At 31.2% G+C, this 20,182-nt stretch overlaps 1 protein-coding gene across 1 annotated transcript in view; it reads right to left on the bottom strand.

Annotated features, from left to right (window-relative positions):
- Positions 1 to 4,932: 4,932 nt before the first annotated feature.
- Slob (Slowpoke binding protein) overlaps positions 4,933 to 20,182 on the bottom strand; it is a 115,124-nt gene continuing 99,874 nt past the window's right edge. Inside the window, exons 10-11 of the mRNA XM_075354847.1 lie at positions 9,742 to 9,892; positions 4,933 to 5,170 (exon numbers count right to left, since the gene is read on the bottom strand). Of these exons, the coding sequence (XP_075210962.1) occupies positions 5,093 to 5,170; positions 9,742 to 9,892 (229 nt within the window). The 3' untranslated portion in view covers positions 4,933 to 5,092. The remainder of the gene's footprint in view (positions 5,171 to 9,741; positions 9,893 to 20,182) is intronic.

The following is a 20,182-nucleotide window of genomic DNA, read 5'->3' on the forward strand; positions in this document are numbered from 1 at the left end:
GCCCCTAAACATAAAAATATGACTTAACAGAAACATATCATTTTTCTAGTCTTCTTTGGCATATCCAGTTGGCATGTGCTTTGCATGAAGTCCTAGAAGAAAAAAAATATGATGATTTTAGAGGAGATTCAATATTAAGATCAGAACTTGATAAAGCTTATAAAGCTTTAAACAACAATAAAGCAGTTGGGCTTAATATGAAAATTGATTTACTCTGAATAAGAATAAAAATAATTACTCTTAATCTGTGTAAGAAGGCAGATTAAAGGAAAACAAATGTCCCTACACGTCATTTGTAATTTTTGAAAAAATGTTTGATAGTATAAAATTTAATAGAATATTTAAGATTAAAAAAATAGGTTTACACTAAAGAGAAAGAAGAACTATTTGTAATTTGCACAAAATCCAATTTCTATTTAAAGAGAGTAGAAAATGAGAAGATGATGAAATATAGAAAGGATCAAGGCAATAATTTAATCTCCTTCCCTTAACATTTAATTTCTTAACAGAAATAACAATAAAGAAACTAAAAATTAGTGAAGTAACAGTCTACAAATACAAAATAAAAATGTTAAATACGCTGATGATATTGTTATTTTGACTGAAGTGAGAAATGTTTTAAAAGAAATAATGAATGGTATGCTTTTTTTATATGTAGCAATTCTTGTTTGATACATTTTTTCCATTCAAAAACTTAATTCTATAATCTATAAGAGCTTTTCATGAGAAAAAATCTCCTGATAACACACTTTGATTAAGAACTAGAAATTTTGCTGGGAAAAGTAAATAGTTTAATAGCAGTACTCCTTGCATCCTGAGGTACCTTAGTTCCTTACCTATCTTAAACTAACAAAAATTCTAATTAATATTTGAATCCTAATTTTTCAAAATTTATCATACTTCTAAGAAAGATAGGTCACGAAAAGAAGATAAGGTAGGTGAAGTTCTAGAAGATAAGGTTAGGAAAACCTTAACTGTGCTGAAAAGATTTAAAAATATTTTATTTTATCTATAAATGAAAATGTGACGGGCCTTATGATTAACATAAAATTAAATATGGTAAAAGTTAACAGTCATCAAAGTTTGTATTAACAAATTTATCATAGTTAGGTGTCAAAACATTTTATTTTTTTGTTTACCCATTTCTTAAAATGCTTCTTTTCACTTTTTTGCATAAAAAAACTGCTACAAACAAGACCGGCTGTCCTTATTTATTTATATCTTTAATCTTATGTTAACTTTCTGGCATATAAAACTTATAAACTGATGGACATATTAAATTGACAGGGTATTAAACGGTTTTTAAATTACATATTCAATATTATGATTCTTGCAAGATGAAATTTATAATTTATTCATAAATGTGTTTTTAATATTTTAATTATAGTTTTAGCAAATTACTTATTTTTGTATGAAATGTAAGACGTTATGTAATTCCCTACTAGGTTTAGACTTTATACACCAAACTTTTCTGTAACATAATTGTTTCTTGCATAAGGTGACTGCAAGGAACAATGGATACAAATTTTTTGTACTGTTCATTTATAAACCATTTTTCCTTTATGCATTGCCCAGCTCAAGAGTTCCCTAATAAGAAGTACATTTTAGACAATGATATTAAAATCATTCTTATTCATTTTTTTTATAAATGTAAGAAGTATAAGTTTCATCTTTCATAAACAGAATTAAGAACAACTTTGTTACATTTTAGGTACTGTGTAATAAACTAATATTGCTTTAAAAGTTAATTGAAAATGATAACATTAGCTTTTTTATATAATTGAATGAATTGAGATTATTAATGGAAAGTCTACAAACTACAGAAAGAACATGTCGGCAAAACTTAATTCCATGCTGCAAAACTTAATTCCATGCTGTTAATATAGTATTGTATTAAGAACACAGTACTGTGTAGTTAAAACATAAATACTATTAACAGAATCTTATTTTGTGTTTTATTTAATAATTTTGATATCATTACAAAAATTTTTTGATAAACTAATTGGATATTCTTTATTTTTTCCTTCAAGGGTCAAAATCAAATCTCCAATATCTTTGTATCTCATAAGGTGTTAAATGTTAATATTACATTATCATAGGATTACTTGCCCTGAGGCAGGTCCCATGCTAGTTTCCTATCTCCATTCTTCTTCTTCTTAAATTAAAGAGAAGAAGACAGATTGAAGATACTTTATATCTTTTTTTCTCTTCTATTTTCAGTTAAAATTTTGGATGTGTTAGCTCTGATTTTCTTTTAAATCATCTATGATTTCTTCCATTTTCCATACTTTCTGCCCTTCGCCTTCTAGTGTTAGTTTAATCAGCTATTCTCTCATGATATTTCTCAACCAATTGGCTTTTGTATACTGATTTTTCTGGTTAAGTTTTTATTCTCATTCATTCTCCTCATTAATTAATCATTTTTCATCCTGCCCAACCACTAAGTTTCTCCACTCTCTTCTATGTTGACATTTCAAATTCCTTCAACTTTTCATGTACAATTCCTCTATTTTACCAAGGTAATCTTTGGTTTTTCAACAACTCCATTAGCTTATCCCATTCAACACAATCAAATATTTTCTCCATATCTATAACATATACCCTTATTTCTTAATTTCATCTTTTATAACTCAAACCATTAATTCTGGTTAACTCAATGCATCATTTTTGCTTCTTCCATTATTGAATCCATTTAGTTTTTCTATAACCATTTGTTCCATTTTTTTTTCATTTAGAATGTTCAAAAGAATCTTTGCTGAATATGAAATCAAATTAAGTTTCCTGTGATCTAAACTTACTGTGCATGCTTTAAATATTCTTGAAATATTTGTGTTATTAGAAGACAAAAACTTGGTCAATTCATACTAGCTCTCCATTCAGAACAAAAACATGCAGATTAAAAAAATAATAACCATTAAAGAATTGTGGTCTAAGATAAATCAATGTAATGACTGTTAGGCAGAATATAATAAAGATTTATTGGCTGTTACATTTGATACCTTTCCTGGAAAAATAACAGATAACATAATTTCTATATCATAAAGTTATGAAATTGATAATAAAAGCTCATTATCAATGTGAGGACATAGAGATTATTTCACCCTGCACTTCAGTAACTAAATTTAATTAAAATTATTATAAAACTATTCAAGAAAAAATATAAACCTGAAAAAGATATATTCTACAAGACAACATACTACTACAAACTTTTTTTTATGTTAGAAAAAAGAAGTTTGGAAAGAACACGATAATAGTTAAATTACCTTTTTTTGAAAAAATTATTATAGAGTATTAAAAACTGACATATATGTTTAGTTAAAATACATAACTCAAAAAAAAAAAATATGAAAACATGAAACATGCTGCATAGAAGCTATGATGGAAAAGTATAAAATAAAAAATACATAATTTAACAAATGAGTATATAGAATACTATTCTAGAAATATTAAATGGTGGATATTAAAACGTAGAAATATTCTAGTAAAAATAATCTTTACCAGACCATAAAATAAAAAATAAAAAAGTATCAAATTAAAAATATACATTTATATAGTAATCAGGTTACAGCCATTTGTAAGTGAGTTTAAAGGAAATTATTATAGAAGAGTTTAATGTTAAAACAAAGTATTTTAGGAGTAATTATTATTTATTCCTTAAGAACCACACTTTATGTTACAAAAAATAATGGATTGAAGTAGATTGTAGACAGAAAAATACAGCGTTAATAATGGTATGAGAAAAACATTAATAAATATTCATGCTAATTAACATATTTGTTACTTTCCTTTAAAAAGCAATTGTTATCAAATCATGACCTTTGACACTCTTTTGAAATCTATTAGATTAATAATGATCACTTTCTATATTTCATTTATTAATTTTTTTAGTCTAAGATATGCATATGTTTAAAGAGTTCTACATGAGTAAATTAAGCCCTCAGCAACATTTTTCAAATATACATCATTGTAACTATCTTAATTTTTTATTACATCCTTCCATTCTATTAACTGTCTTCAACACATTACTAAATTTAGAAGTTCAACTTTTTAGTTTCAGCTATCAATTCTCCTGAATAACTTATCTCAGAATTTTATAGAACTAGATTTTATTATAACTATTATTACTGCTGAGAATACAAATAAAATTAATAGATACAAAATTTATTACATAGTTTTTGTACTTCTTAAAATTTAGATAATATATCTAACATTTTTTACTTCTATAATGAATTTTCACGTACTGCAGATATAAAGAAAAACTACTTTTATAATTCATGCTCTAATATTTAGTCAAAATAATAATAAATGTTACATAGAGAAAAATATTGCTAAATTGTTTTTACATTACATTGTTCTAAGATATTAGAAAATAGTTTCTTTCATGTGAATATAAGATGTAATTTTAAGTAACTAATTTCTTTGTATAACTAATATTAAAAATCTCTGAAACTGCATTGTAATATTTCTACCATTATAATACAGAGGATAAACATTTTAACACTTCAAAAAACATAAAAAATTGGAAATATAAAAAAAAGGTATTGAAATTCTAAAAAAATGATTGTAATAACACTAACTGCTATAATAAATTAAATCCATATAATAAATTAATAAATACTTCGTTTAAAGTTACATTATCTTTTATCATAGTATTCCAAAGTATGTAATTATGATTGAAATGATGATAAAAAATAAATTACTTTCTATAAAATTATATCTTCTAAAAAATTAACATATAAACATTTCTATTATTTTCTTGAAATCCCAAAAATGTCACTCTATATATAACAACTGATATAAATTGATTAATTTTAATTTAAAATGTAAATACATTTTTGAGATATATTACAATTGATATTTCAAAAACTCAGTTTTTCAAATTTTCTATAGAAATAATGACAGTTGTCATATGTAGGTTTAATAAATATTAATGATTAAGATTTTAATAAATTACTTGAAAATGTCTTTTTGAAATATGGTGCATGTATATAATGAACTCAATCACTCAGTTATAGAATATTAAGTTACACTTTTTACAGGTATGCTCTGAGTCAAGTGTGCTGCTGATAGAGTGATGAGAGTGAACTGGGCGTTATCTGAGTAGACTAGAACTTTCTAGGGTTATGGGATTGGCAATAGGCTGGATATGCAGAGTCAAGTTCCTGTGCTCCTAGAATATGGAAAACAAAAAAAAGAGTAACAGAAATGTAATACATTAATTAAATAGTGCATTTACATAACGATGACTAAATGTATTTGTGTGCATGCTGTCTCATACAACACACACAAACATGCATATATATATATATATTTATTTATACAAAAGCACACACACACAAATTATCTTTTATAAAAAAATATCAAAATATTTTTTCAAAACAACAGAGTTTAAAACAGAAATACAGTTTAAGATAAACAAAAAACTTGTTTTTTATTTTTATTTTGCTTTGGAGGAATAAACTGCTTAGTTCTCAGACAATATAATTACATGTATTATATTATATAATATGTATCTGTTCTAGATAAGTATCTTTCTTAGTGTTATAAAACCAAGAGCGTAATGTTCAGGATCAGAGTTTGTAACTTTACCCCAAAATAACAACTTTAACAAAAGTCGGATTGAGCCTCCATGAAATGTGCCTGGATATATCTGAAACAAATAGGAGAAATTTGTTTGGCGAACTGAATCTAAACAAACTTCACAGCTTCATTTATCATCAAATCACACCTCACTATCACCTCAATAGATCATATCTAGAGTTGTAACTCAGGACCTAATCCCACCATTGGTGACCCCTTGACAGTCAACCATGATAAAGTCTTTTAAGGAAAACTCCACCGACTGAACCAAGCAACCCCAGAGTTAGAGAAGGCAGCATTCAGATGTGGTGGACTGTCACTTAGAAGATAACATGCGATTGGAAGCACTGGAATGCCCCAACACTACACACACAAACAAGAAAAATACAAAGTCTAAAATCAAATCGAAGCAAATCACCAACATTTTCACACACAATGTAAACTATTCATGCAGACTGGTAAAGTAAAAATAATAACTGGCCTAATGGATCAACACAAAATTCTCATCATGGGTCTGCAGGAAATAAAAAACACAGACCAGGAAGCCATGAAATCTCAAGGATATAGGCTCTACAAAGGTATACCTGGGAAGAGAATCATGAAAAATGTCTCACAGTTTGGAACAGGCTTTTTAGTTAGCCTCAAAATAATAAACTCCATACAAGAATTCAAGTCATAATCCCCAAGAATCTCAACACTCATCCTAAAAGTATTTAATAAAATTTAGACTATAATAAACGCCCATACACCCACTAATAATAAAAATAACTCTCCGAAAGACCGTAAAGAAACAGAAAGGTTCTGGGATTTACTCGACCTGCCTGTAAATAACATCCTCCAAAACCATGTTAAACAATTAACCAGGGACTTAAATTCTCAACTAGGCAGAGAAAGAAGATACTGGGACATCATCAGAAAATGGCCCACCCAAAACAAAAGAAAACAAGCAAGAATGGTCAGAGACTTGATCTTTGTAGAACCACAACCTAATTTCAAAATCCACATATTTCAAGAAGAAACTCAGAACCTGAAAACACCCTGACTGCACTAAAGAGAATGGCAACTAAACCATGTCTTCTTGGTCAAAAACCATCACACGGAGATCTATAATGTAAAATCCTCTGAGGAGTAGACACAGGCTCAGATCATTATGTAGTCAAAATTAAAATTAAATTTATTCCCCAAAGAAAGCAACAAAAGCAACCTCTAAAACTAAAAGAAAAATGGATCCAACCCAACTAATCAAGAATGAAGAAAAAGCAACCGAAAAAATAGCAATCACGTATAAACTCGAAGATCTAATCAACAACCTTAAACAAACTGCAGAAGAATTAGCCCAATAAAATCCTGTAAAAAAACATCAATGGTGGAACAGTGAATGTGATAATACAGTGGAGAAAAGACATCAATGGCTATTTCACCAATCCCAAAAATCAAAGATCCTTCCAAAATGTAGTAAAACAAAGAAAAGAAACCACCTGAACTCTAAGGTGAATAAAAAGACAACACCATAAAGATACACTGAAGTCAATTGAAGAAGAATTCAATAAAGCACAGTCGAGAAACAACTACAAAACCTTCAAAAATCAGCTCCAAAAATACGAATCCCCAATCCTTCTAATAAAGAAAGAAAATGGTAAACCAGCCCCTAACAATAAAGACAACACAGAAATCTCAGCTAAATATTTCAACAAACTCCTAAATTGCGAAGAACTGACAGAACTCCTTAACTTCAACACCAACACCCCAATAACAACACCACCAGAAAACATCAATCCTCCCACAATAAAAGAAGTCTACCACGCACTGGGTGAGAAGAATTGGGTGAAACTGGGTGAAGAATTACAAAGCAGCAAGAGAATATCAGACTTTTGTAGACATCTGAAAACATGTAGGAAGATCAGCAAAATATGCCCTTCAATGAAAAAAAGTAAAATCATGTCTTATGATGATCCATTGCTTCAACAAATTCTTCATTAAACCTAGCTAAATGTGCAGTAGCAGAAAGTAACTTTTTCAGGTTTTACTAATGCTGAACTCACATTTTTCTCTCCTACACTCAATGTGTTTCTCTTTTTGGCCACTCTTTATTAACATAATGATTCTTCCTACATCTGCTACTGCACTTATACAAGAAGTACAGAATTCAGTATACCAAACTTGTTACTTAGTTCACATAATGATACTACTGTTGTACTATCATTTTCAGGTCTCCACGAATGTTTCTTATATTGAATCATATCCAAGGTTTCATACTTTGATATGACTCTTTCATGAAAGCTGCATGATTTAAAGGGATTGATGGGATATTATATCCAAAATGAAGAAGGACTGCTTTCAAACTATGTTTTGAGGAGTCTTATACAAAGACAGCATTCATTGGGATGGTGCTTTTGTCCCAGACCTTCTGGTAAAGATTTCACATCATTAAAATAAACAAAGTTCTTGTTCAGGAAGAAGAGATATTCAAATTCATACTGCCTGTCACAGTATTAAAATAAGTGCTTCTATAGGAAGCACTTATTTTAATACTGTGTTGTGTAGATTTCATCCTTTCAGTCATTTTGCAAGAATTTCTTCAAGATTCTTGGATAAATTAAGATCATGAACAAGATCACTTAATTCTGATTGATTAATTAAGTCTGGTTCAGTATTTGTATTTTCTAAAAAGTTTGGGTGGCTCCTTTGTTCATCATCTGACAAATCTGTACAACTTTCAACATCAGCTGCTTCATCTTCATCTAATCCCATGGTGGTTCTGAAATTGGAAACTGTGGATTATGAGGCACTGGTCTTATAGCAGACAGATTATGAGGATATTTAACAGTGTGGCTAGTCATAGCTGTTATCTGTGATATTTTTGTCATACAAAAATAGTAGTCCATTAAGTGATCCTTCAGTTCCTCACCTCCTGTTACCTCACTACAAATGTTGCAGAAACTGTCTGGATGGTTAATGCAACTGCGTGGCAATTTTATTAAAGGTTCACTGGAATACACTTACAAACAACTATTACAAAAGTTTAAACACTTTACACACACACTAATGTAGTACATATACTTACTTTACAGGGAAAAATAGAATCACAAATTGGTAAGAAAAGTAACTGCACCACTAAATGTTACACACATAAGAGCTTGCACTTGACCAATAGAGTTGAGATTTTCCTTAACCAGTATTTTTTATTGTTGACAATATTACATCCAGCAATGAATCACTAAAACAATATTCATATATGCTGTGCAATGTTTGACTAATGGGTAACATGATTACATTTAGAAAAATTATAACATAAATTATATTAGTATCATTTGTAATTGTTTTAATTACTGTGTAAATAATAATAATTCTTATTTTTCATGACTACTTATCAACTTAAATAAATAATAATTTATTTAGCAACATAACATACATAATAGCAACATACATAATGTATTATACTTGCATTGTTCATGCACATACTTGCTAGAGAGCACGAAGCACAATTACAAAAATTCTGACTTCAGAATCAGTGCCCAAAAATACTTAAGATTCAACAAGTATTGACCATGTAACAAAATCATTGTTGATTACTGTAATCTACCACTTTATCACTCATTTTCTTAGGCAGCAAATCACGTAGCATGAGTGCTATGCGTGCATTTTAGTAGTGACTTGTGACATATAAGGTCATCTAAACTAGTATTTGTTTATAGCACCTAACAAGCAATAATACACTGAACATATTTGAAAAGCTTATCACTCCAATTAAAGTAAAAAATAAAAGGAACTGACAACCTGACAACTTATTAGCCTCTCACTGAAGAAAACTTAAGAAATTATCATCAGTGGATGTCTGTTTACTCTAGAGTAAAAATATTTAGATATTAAATGTCTAATTTTAGAAATTATCAGATTAAGATTCACATATAACATTTCTTTGATTGTTTTTTTTAAACTATTAATTTATTTCAAAAAGTAAAATAAAATTAATTTAATGTTATAATGAAAAAAAATTCCATTCAGAGATTTGTACTCAGATAAAATATAGAAATGACTTCTTTCATATTAGGAGAAATGAATACACAGTCAGTCCTCTGTAAAAGGTGGAAAATCTCAAGAAATGAATAATTAGTACTCAAAAAGTATTAGCACTTTATGAAGAAATAAATATTTGCATACTTGAACTGAATCGTAAGGATCTTTTTCTTCTTCCTTATCATCTTCTTCTTCATGTTCATTTTCATTATCTGAAATTCCATTTACTGTTTGTTTGTCTCCAGTTACCTCTTTTTCTACTTCATTGTCTTCTTGATACTCTTCAGAGACATCACTGCAACAAGTATGTAAAATATCTAATATTATAAAACAATCTTTTTTAAATATTGTATAGTGTTTTTTTTCTTGTTAAGATTTGTCTTTAATATTCCTATTTAAAAGACAAATAAAGAATATATTTTTTGAAATAAACTTAAAACCATAAATGAAAACAAATGGATTGTGTGATATATACTACAAATAATAGTAACACATTATTCTACCATTTACAATAAATTTGTTTAGCAGTAAAATTTGAACACTGTAGAAAGATTAGAATGATGTAGTTAAAAAAGAACTAGTGAAATTTTTATGAATATCATATTTAAAATTTCATAATACGGAACTAACAAAAAATTTATTTAATTGAATAATAATTAATGTTTATTAATGAATCATCAAATACATCAATTGCATGTAATCAACTAAAAGGTGTCTTTTAAGAACTACAAAATTATTTTCAGTTTTTACAATTTTTTTTAATAATCTTATTCTGTATATATCTCATCAAGGATAATGAGATACTCATTCATCTCATTTATTATATTATAATGACAGATTAAAAAAAAAAAACAGACCTTTGACAGGAACTGAACCCAAAGACTCACTATAGCAATTAGCCAGTTAGTATACGAGGGTTATTTTTTTTTCAAGGCCCGATCGGTCGCGAAATAAAAACCCACGCAAAAATCGGATGAACCTTTGCGCATATGTGTTGCACAGCGTCTCTAGTATGGCCTTCAATCACGCCGCGTCACTTCGTTTAGTTCTGAACACGCAGCTAGCACGTAAACATGTCTACAACAATAGCATCTCCAGCCAAGTGTGAAGTGCGTGCGGTAATTCGATTTCTTCAGGCTGAGGAGTGTAATGCAGCTGAAATTCATCGACGAATAAATAATGTGTACGGTGAAACTTCAGTGAGTGACAGCAAAGTGGGACAATGGTGCAGGAACTTTTAAGCAGGAAAACAGATGTTCATGATGCAGGCGGTCAGGGAAGGAGCGAGTGATAAACTCGTTGAGCGAGTTGATGAGGCAATTCGAGAAAATCGTCGGTTCACAATTTCTGTATTGAGTGATTCGTTTCCTGAAATTTCAAGGTTAGCTCTCTACACCATTGTGAGTGAGAGACAGTGTGAGTGCGAGATGGGTTCCCAAGATGCTGTCCGACCATCACAAAACTGAGAATGGACGCCTTCCTAACGTTTCTCCAGCGCTACCACAATGAAGGGGAAGATTTTTTGAACAAAATTGTCACAGGGGACGAGACATGGATCCATTTTGAAACAATCTAAACAGTGGATGCATTCTCATTCTCCCAGTAAACTAAAGAAGTTCAAGCGAACCTTCTCCAACAGTAGCCTTCTCCAACTTTCTGTTGGAGAAGGCTACTGTGTTCTGGGACCGGAATGGAGTTCTCTTGGTGGAATTCACGGAAAGTGGCACGACCATCACTGCAGCCTCATACTGCGTGACTCTTCAACGTCTACGAAGTGCAATTCAGAATAAGCGGAGAGGAATGTTGTCATCAGGCATTGTTTCTCCATGACAATGCTCGGCCGCACACTGCAGCTGTAACAAAGAAGCTCCTGCAGCGTTTTCGTTGGGAAGTGTTTGATCACCCACCATACAGCCCGGACTTGGCTCCATCCGATTTTCACCTCTATGCTCACATGAAACGCTGGCTAGAAGGACAACGTTTTGGCACAGACATCGAGCTGCAGACCAGTGTTTTCCCTGGTCTAAAAACACAGGCGGCTCCGTCGTTCTATGACGAGGGTATTGGAAAGTTGGTACCACGCTACGACAAATGTCTAAATCGGAGTGGCGACTATGTAGAGAAATAGCGTAACTATGTAAGTAGTTGTTACAAATAAAATTTTTTTTATTTTCACTGGTTTTAATTTTGTGACTGATCGGACCTTGAAAAAAAAATAACTCTCGTATATTATTTACATATATACTCATTTTTAATGCCATTTAAGCAGTATTGGATTTTTTTTTTTTTTTTGTAAAAGAGGGCAGAAAATATTATATTAAAAAGTTTAATTTAAAATATGTAAGTATTAAACAGTTTATAAACTGGACAACTGAACTTAGTACAATATTAGGGAAAAGTCTGAATTGTACTGACTATCAAGAATATTAGCTCTAATCTAGAATAAAAAAATGTACATTTTCAGTCTATCTTCAGAATTGGAAAAAACAATGTTTTGCTTTTTTACAAAAAAAATTATTATTACAAATTAATAATATCATAAATTAGCATAAAAATATCAAGACTGAAAGTGAAATAATAATCAAAAGTTGCCCTCAACTGCAGTCAAATATTGATATATATGAATAGGTTATTTATTCATATTTAAAGTCTCTTTTGTTTGTAAAATATATTATTTTATAATTTTATTATAATGATTATTGTAATGGGTAATTTATCTGGGTTTTTTATAAACTACTTTTTATAAACAAAGTATCTAAAATAAACTCATACTGCTAGCATTTTCAGATGACTTGTTATATTCACTAAAATCAATCAAGAAGTACAAACTAAATTACAAAAATTAAACGAATGCGCAAATAAAATAGGATTACAGATCTCCTTCGAAAAAACACAGTGGTTCACAAACGATAGAGAAACTAAAGAAATCAAAATCAAAGCAGTCGAAAATCAAGAGCTCAAAAGAATTCAAAAATTTAAATACCTCAGCGAAATCATAACTCCTAACGTTTTAGAAAAAGAAGCAATGAGATAAAGAGTCAAGAAAATAAATCTTGCATTTAAGTTAACAAGAAACTTCTACAATAAAAAAATCACTATCTTATAAACTAAACTACAACGCTACAACATAGTCATTTTACCTGAAGCCCTACACGCAGACGAATAATGCCTCCAAACATTTTCAGATAAAGAAATTTTCAAAGTGGAAAAAAGAATCCTAAGAAACATTTATGGCACAAACTTTAATAACGGGATCCACAAACTCTGAAGCGAAAACGAAATTTACAGAAACATAGATAAAATCTACAACACAATAAGAAAAAGAAGGTTACAATTTTATGGCCACTTGCACAGAGTGGATCCACAGAAACTCACCAAACAAATTTTTGATAGATTTAATGCAGCAAAAACTAAACTCACATGGTTCTCGGAAGTCAATAAAGACATTAAAAATTTTAACGTAAACGAAAACACAGTACAAGACCGAGATCAATTTAGAAAACTTATAAAAAACTGGTAGACTCCTAGAGAAAGTCAAAAGACCAGGCATAAAATGGACTGAAGAAAGAAAACAAGAACAAAGTGACAGAATGAGAAAATACTGGAAGAACAAAGAGAATAATTCTATTGACTATATGTGTGCGTAGTTCCTAGAGACCTAATCAAAAGAGAGAAAGAATTAAATTATTTTGTTACAGGAAAAAGGTTGACTTTCAAGAAAAGAGAGGAAAAAATAATTATGAGTATTTTAGTTTAGATTATTAATAACAATGAAAAAATGAATTACTGATTATTAATCTTTTATCTAAAAACGAATAATGAGTCCATTTTTTTCTTACCTACTTTATTTAATATTTCAACATTTTAGTTAAAGAACATATTATGTTAAGTTTTTAATAACTAATTTTTAAAACAATATTCAGTGATTAATTATTTAAAATTTTGTTGTAAAATAACTTTATACTTAATGAATGTAAATAAAATGTCAGTTTGAACACAAGCATAATTTAAAATAAATAAACATGTTTAAAGGAAATTGTTAATTATAAATAAAACTGGATTTCATAAAACAAACATACACCACAAATTAAGGATATATATACAGATTGTATCACAAAGTTCTGCCGGGACTTTCAACAACCGATTCTACTCGTGAAAATAACAGAAGTTCATATAAACATGTCCTAAAATCCTTGTTTGTTACTGCTAGTGAAAGATTTCACTCAGATTTCAGTTATCATGGTGATATGAGATCGTAATGAAATTTTAAGGACGTTACTTATAGGGCAGAATTAATGATTTCTTATAGTTTTTGATTTGAAAAATCGAATAAAGAACTGTATCTGCAATTATTTTTTGAGAAATCTGGAATGAAAACCAATAAATTAGGGCAAAAAATCCTGTTTTATATTTCATGTACAATAACTTTTAGGATACAAGTTTATATGAACTTTTTCCATTATTTTCATGAGTAGAATAGGTTATGAAAGTTCTGGGAGAACTTCATAGTAGAATCTGTACATATTGTAACAGGACCAAGGTAACAGAAATACTTTCAATTAAGAAGAAAGTATGACAAAATAATAATGAAAGGAATTCAGAAAGAACTAAAAGGGATCCTTTTCTCAGGCTAACAGGTTCATTTAACAATTTGTTCTTTTCAGTGTAGACAATGGCACCTCCAACAGCTATTGTTCGACAAGAAGGGTTATTGGACCGAAATAAGAATTTATGGAAAATGTAAGGGCGGATGATGGAAATTATTACACTTCAACAGTTAAGGAATGAGTGGGTACTGATTCTGCAGGCAAGGGGATATAAATACTCCCAGGATCACTGGGAAGTGAGTAGTTAAGCAAGTAATGTTACGAGTAGTCCTTCAAGGCCATGATATCATGGTCCATTCTGTGTTGGAAATCATATATAACAGACTGCAGTGTTTGTATTTATTTATACTTAAAATAAAAATAATATTAATAATGTACATTAATAAACTCATCTCAAATTTTTTAAAGCACATTCCATTTAATATGATGTGATATTAGAAAAAACTTGTTACATTATCTATAAAAAATAAATGTAAAATTATGTTTGAAAACTTTCTTTTACAAGTTTATTATTTAAGGAAGCATTTTTAACTTCTTTCAGAAAATCATAAGTGAAAGAAGACTTTCCAGTTTCATACAAAATAATTATATTAGTCATTCTTAATTATAAAAATCTTAGTATTGTTTCTTATTATTGTGATAATATTTACATATTAAATACCTGTTATGCTAGCCAAACGCCAAATTTTTCGTTCTTCTTTCTGTTCCCACTGTCGAAGTGAAGAAGTTTTTCATGCAGACAGCAATATAACAATAGTGATAAAAAGCAGTGCAACAAAAAAAATTAACATAAATGGCATTCATGCATCATAAGTTATACAACTTTGTAACAATAAAAAGCAATATTTATCTTGTAGAAATTTTACAGATGAATACATATGACAATCAATTAAGATAAAATTTAAAAAGATTATGTAGTGTACTCATAATTATTAATTACATCTAACCGTAAAATGTAAATATCCATACTTACCCTTACTATCCTTAAATATTAATAAATTTTTATAATGATATAATGAATGTACAAGGTACAGACAGAAGATAGATTACAAAAATGTCTGCCTGATACTCAAGGGTACTTGTCAATTTTTTATATGAAAGAAAATACAATAAGTAATAATAACATCAAGTTAAACCATGAAATTCTCTTGCCACAGTTAAAAGTCATCATCAAACATGTTAAAGGTTTATTTAAAAGATTTCTGAGGTAAGATGGCCTTTACAAGTCATAAATCATCAGTTTGTTAGAGTTACATTTTACAATTTTTTGGTCATCAGAACCAACTACTATTTGTTACAAAATACCATTTATTTGAAACAAACTCTGACACTATTTTTAAACTACATTTTTAATTAGACTAATGAGATGTAAGCATTGTGCTCTGTCTATTTAAATACAATAGTCACCTTAAAATATTTGCCATTACTATAGCATCATAAATAGATATCTTGTTTACCTCCGTACCACCATGATTGGTCTATGTTACTAAAAGAGATTATTTTGAAAGAAACTCTGTAAATAATGCTTTTGTATTAATCCATAAATTGAAAATATGAGTTGCAGATGGACTGCAGATACACTAATCAAAAAGAGAGACATCAGATGTGTATGTTAACTTTTAATTAATACATATATTATTGAAATTCATACTATTTTTTAACAGTAATTTTTAACATGAAATGTGTTGATAAGTCAAATAAATGACTATGACATTTCATTCAACTCACTGATTACCATGCTGTGGTAATCAGTCAGAAAAATGCTTCTGTCAGACACTTCTGATATGGTCCCAAAACATTATCAGACACAGCAGCTGAATGGGAACAGAGTAAAATAGATATTCTATATCACTTTATCTTCTTCTCCATCTTCATTTGCTAAAGTATTCATTACTTTGCAAAACTTCAATATATATTATCACCACAGTCTTATATTTAATTACTCTTGTAGATAGCTGTGATCATAACATTATTAAACTATGTTTTGTTTAAAGTAAAAAATAACATTCTTAATGAACAAACTCGATTTAAATTTAATACAATCTTTGAGGACATCAAAAGTACAAAGATCTTTCAAATGTAATTTAAACATTGCTACTCTATCCATCAGTGTTTATTGTCTGAAGATAAAATTTAAAGCAGAAGTTACTCATATTCAAATGAGCTTTTTGTAAATTTCATCTAGAATTAAATTGAACTGTTCTTATTTTAAAAGTTTTTAAGTATTTTTACTTTCATGTCTGTAGGCCTGTACTGTTTACTACAGACTACAGTAATACAGCACACTATAATAAGGGAAAGTATGCTTATTTGCTTATCAGGTAAAATTTTTCTTGTAAGAATTTTTGCATACCTTGAAGTTACATGACTCCCTCTACCAAAAAAAATTCAATTTTAACACTGAAAAATTCCAGAAGAATATATATATATGCATGAATGATGGCCTGATTTCTGCTTGATATCTCCAGACTTGGTGGATCGATCTGGATGAAAATTGGCACTTTGATTTTTGTAAATGGAGAATTAGTATTAATATTTAATTTTGGTTTCAATTAAACAAGGAGAGCATAAGATTCAATAAGATAAAGATTTATGGATTCCATATAATAAAATTTTATTCAAGGAGTAGGTAAATATTTTGATATAATTTAATTTCCATTAAATTATTTTTTGATAATGTTTGGTTTTATTCAAACCCCCATGAAGAGATGGGTTGAATTTTTTCTTTTTCATTGTTTTTGGACAAAAAATCATATTCTTATATTAATTATTTGATTCCATTATATTAGTATATCATTTTGGGTTATGTATTTGCAGAATTTCATTCTTGGGTGGTAAATAATAAGCCTAATTTTAATTTATTTTCCTTGATATCATCAGACTGGATTAACCAATTTTTATTAAATTTTGTAGGATGACTTCTGAACACAGGTCATTGATTTCATTTAACTTTGGTTGCAATTACTCAAGGAGCGGGAAGATATGGTCACCATGGTCCCATATCTCAAACTTTTACTCAGTATTTTTACATAGTTCTTTACTTTATACTTACATATTTTAATGTTCCACTAATTCTCCTCATGGAAATAATAATAATATTCCATATGGGGTTACCTGTCCCCATCGGCTCATCCCCAGATGGTAGATCAGGGAATGCTCAGCAGATGTGCCGGGTAGGTGGGAAATAAAATACCACCTATGGACCAAAACAGGTAACTGGCAGCAGTTAGCAGCTCACCTGCTGTGTATAGCTTGCTCCAACCACTAGAAGCAAAGTCTCAGGTGTGCCAGTTAATGAGTCTGCATCCAGCCCACTAAGACAATCGACTCCTTCTGGGGAAGAGAACAACTGTCTTTCTCCTCAGTCACTTAGGGAGCAGCAATGTAGACCATCCAAAGTTGCAGGCAATGTTGAATCTAATCTTCAGGGGCCCATCCTTATATCCCGTGGCAGGAACTGGTTTAATGGACAACAGAAATAAATACCTTCCTTTACAACTCCTTTTTCTTTTTCCTGTTTAGCCTCCGGCAACTACCGTTTAGATAATTCTTCAGAGGATGAATGAGGATGATATGTATGAGTGTAAATGAAGTGTAGTCTTGTACATTCTCAGTTCGACCATTCCTGAGATGTGTGGTTAATTGAAACCCAACCACCAAAGAACACCGGTATCCACGATCTAGTATTCAAATCCGTGTAAAAATAGCTGGCTTTACTAGGACTTGAACGCTGTAACTCTCGACTTCCAAATCAGCTGATTTGGGAAGACGCGTTAACCATTAGACCAACCCGGTGGGTCCTTTACCACTCCTACCTTTAACTAACAAAACTGGAAATAGATATGAGATCATACAGTGTTGAACTGCACTGCATCATGGTTGAGCACTTCCCTGAGTTGCAGGGTAAAACAATCCAAAACAGCCTCAACCAGCGCAGGTCCCTTTATACATTGCATACAGTAGCTGTAGATGTTGTCAAGTTGGAGGTTTCAAGGGAGCTCCAGCCCATCTTCTGATGATAGCGCAGTGAAAGAAGCACCAGTTCTCCCCAGTCCTATGGCTGACCTGTTTGCGGAAAATTCGCTGCGCTATGGTGAAATGTATCCGAGATTAGGACCCAGGATCAATAAGTCATTGGCAAAAAGTGGTACAAAAATCATGATCGTTTATGTCAATCATACTTTAGTCAATAAAGTTAAACATGTGACAACAATTGAAGGCCTTAACAATTCAGTTTACATCGGTGCTCTCATGTTTTTTCATGGTAACCAGCAAGTTATTGGACTGTGAAGCGAGAAAGGTCTAGGATGCCGGCTTGGAAGTTTCATTTGACTAGAAAACAGCTCAGAACCCCAGCCAGAAAGTGCGAGCTGCTGCTGAGATCATAATCAACGTCCATAGAAGCCCGGAAAACAACTCAATTGCTGAAATCCTGGATTTATTGAAACAACGCGTTGTGGTACTATCCTGTAGGATGCGCAGTTACAAAATAACTTATGTGCAACGTGAAAAAAATAATTTGTTCAGACCCAATCAACGCGATTCTATAAAAGGCTATAAATACCAGCTGATTCCAGGCTTTGGCAGCTACTTCCAACCCAGACGTCTTGGATACTAGACTCCAATCTGGTCAGGCATGTTACGGCTTCATGGTAGGGGCAGAGTGGGTCTGTGATTAGAAGAGAAGAGAAGAGTGAACCGGATACGATCTATGGTTGACCATATCGTAACTCTTGTTGATGTAATTTGGTCTGTTGCATGAACCCACAACTGGAAAGCACCTGGATCGACAGAGTGCAGAACCTTTAGTTCAACCACTTCTCAGCTGAACATAGGTGACTTACTGAGTTTTACTAAGTGATATTATAGGATGCTAGTCTTATGACAAAGTTTTTCACCCAGGGAATGACCTACCTGATCTCCAAAACTGTTTCAACTGCTGCCGACCGTGCAAAATACCGACCCATTACTTGCCTTCCAACAATCTATATAACTTTTACATCTATCCTCTGCATCAAAATTTCTGACCATCTAGGACAACATCAGATTATTGCGAAAGAGCAGCAGGGGTTGCAAGTAACAGTTGGTGGTGGACAGTGTTCTCTCTGTCTCAGCTAAAATGTCAGAGCAATCTATATACAGCTTACATCGAGTATAGAAAAGCCTTCAACTCTGTGCGCATTCCTGGCTCATAGAGGTGTTTATTTTGTACAAGGTTGATCCCACAGTCGTGGAGTTCCTGCTACACGCAATGGATAAATGGTGCATTTGTCTTATGTTGACTGTCTCTGTGTTATGTTGACAACTTGGGAAAGTGAACTGTCAGTGAGGTAGTGATTCGCTAGGGCATATTTCAAGGTAATGCTCTGAGTACACTCTGGTTTTGTATGGCACTGAACCCTCTGCCTAGCATCCTAAACTCGGCCAAAAAGGGGTTCGCTGTTGACCAATACTGTTATAGCCACCTCATGTATACTGATAATATAAAACTTCTTTCTGATATCGAAGAGAGTATGCGAAGGCTTGTTAAGCAGGTCAAGAAATTGTGTCAACGTACGTATGAGATTTGGCTTAGATAAATGCAGGATTAATGCCATGAGGAAAGGGTTTGGTCACAGATAGATGACTAGTGTATCCCCCTAATGGATCCCCCAAGTAGTCAGAGAGCTATGCAGCATGGGGAAACCTACCAATATCTTGACTTCCTTCAAGATGTGGGTATTAGGGGCACTGCCACTCAAAAGGGGCCCTTACATCTGGTCTCAAGGCTCATGTGCATGCTATCATGAAGTCACAGTTAAATGGGAACAATAAAGTGAAGAGGATCAACACCTATGCCGTGCCACTGGTTGCCTACCATTTCAGGGTTCTGAGGTGGACAAGGATGGAGCTTAAGGGGCTTAATCGAGTTCTTATCAGTGAGTTCACTAAGTGTCGAGATGCAGTAGAAAACAGATCTGTCTCTGTGGTAATCCATT

Source organism: Lycorma delicatula, chromosome 1 (genome assembly GCF_047948215.1).
Source record: "Lycorma delicatula isolate Av1 chromosome 1, ASM4794821v1, whole genome shotgun sequence".
NCBI classification, from domain to species: domain Eukaryota; kingdom Metazoa; phylum Arthropoda; class Insecta; order Hemiptera; family Fulgoridae; genus Lycorma; species Lycorma delicatula.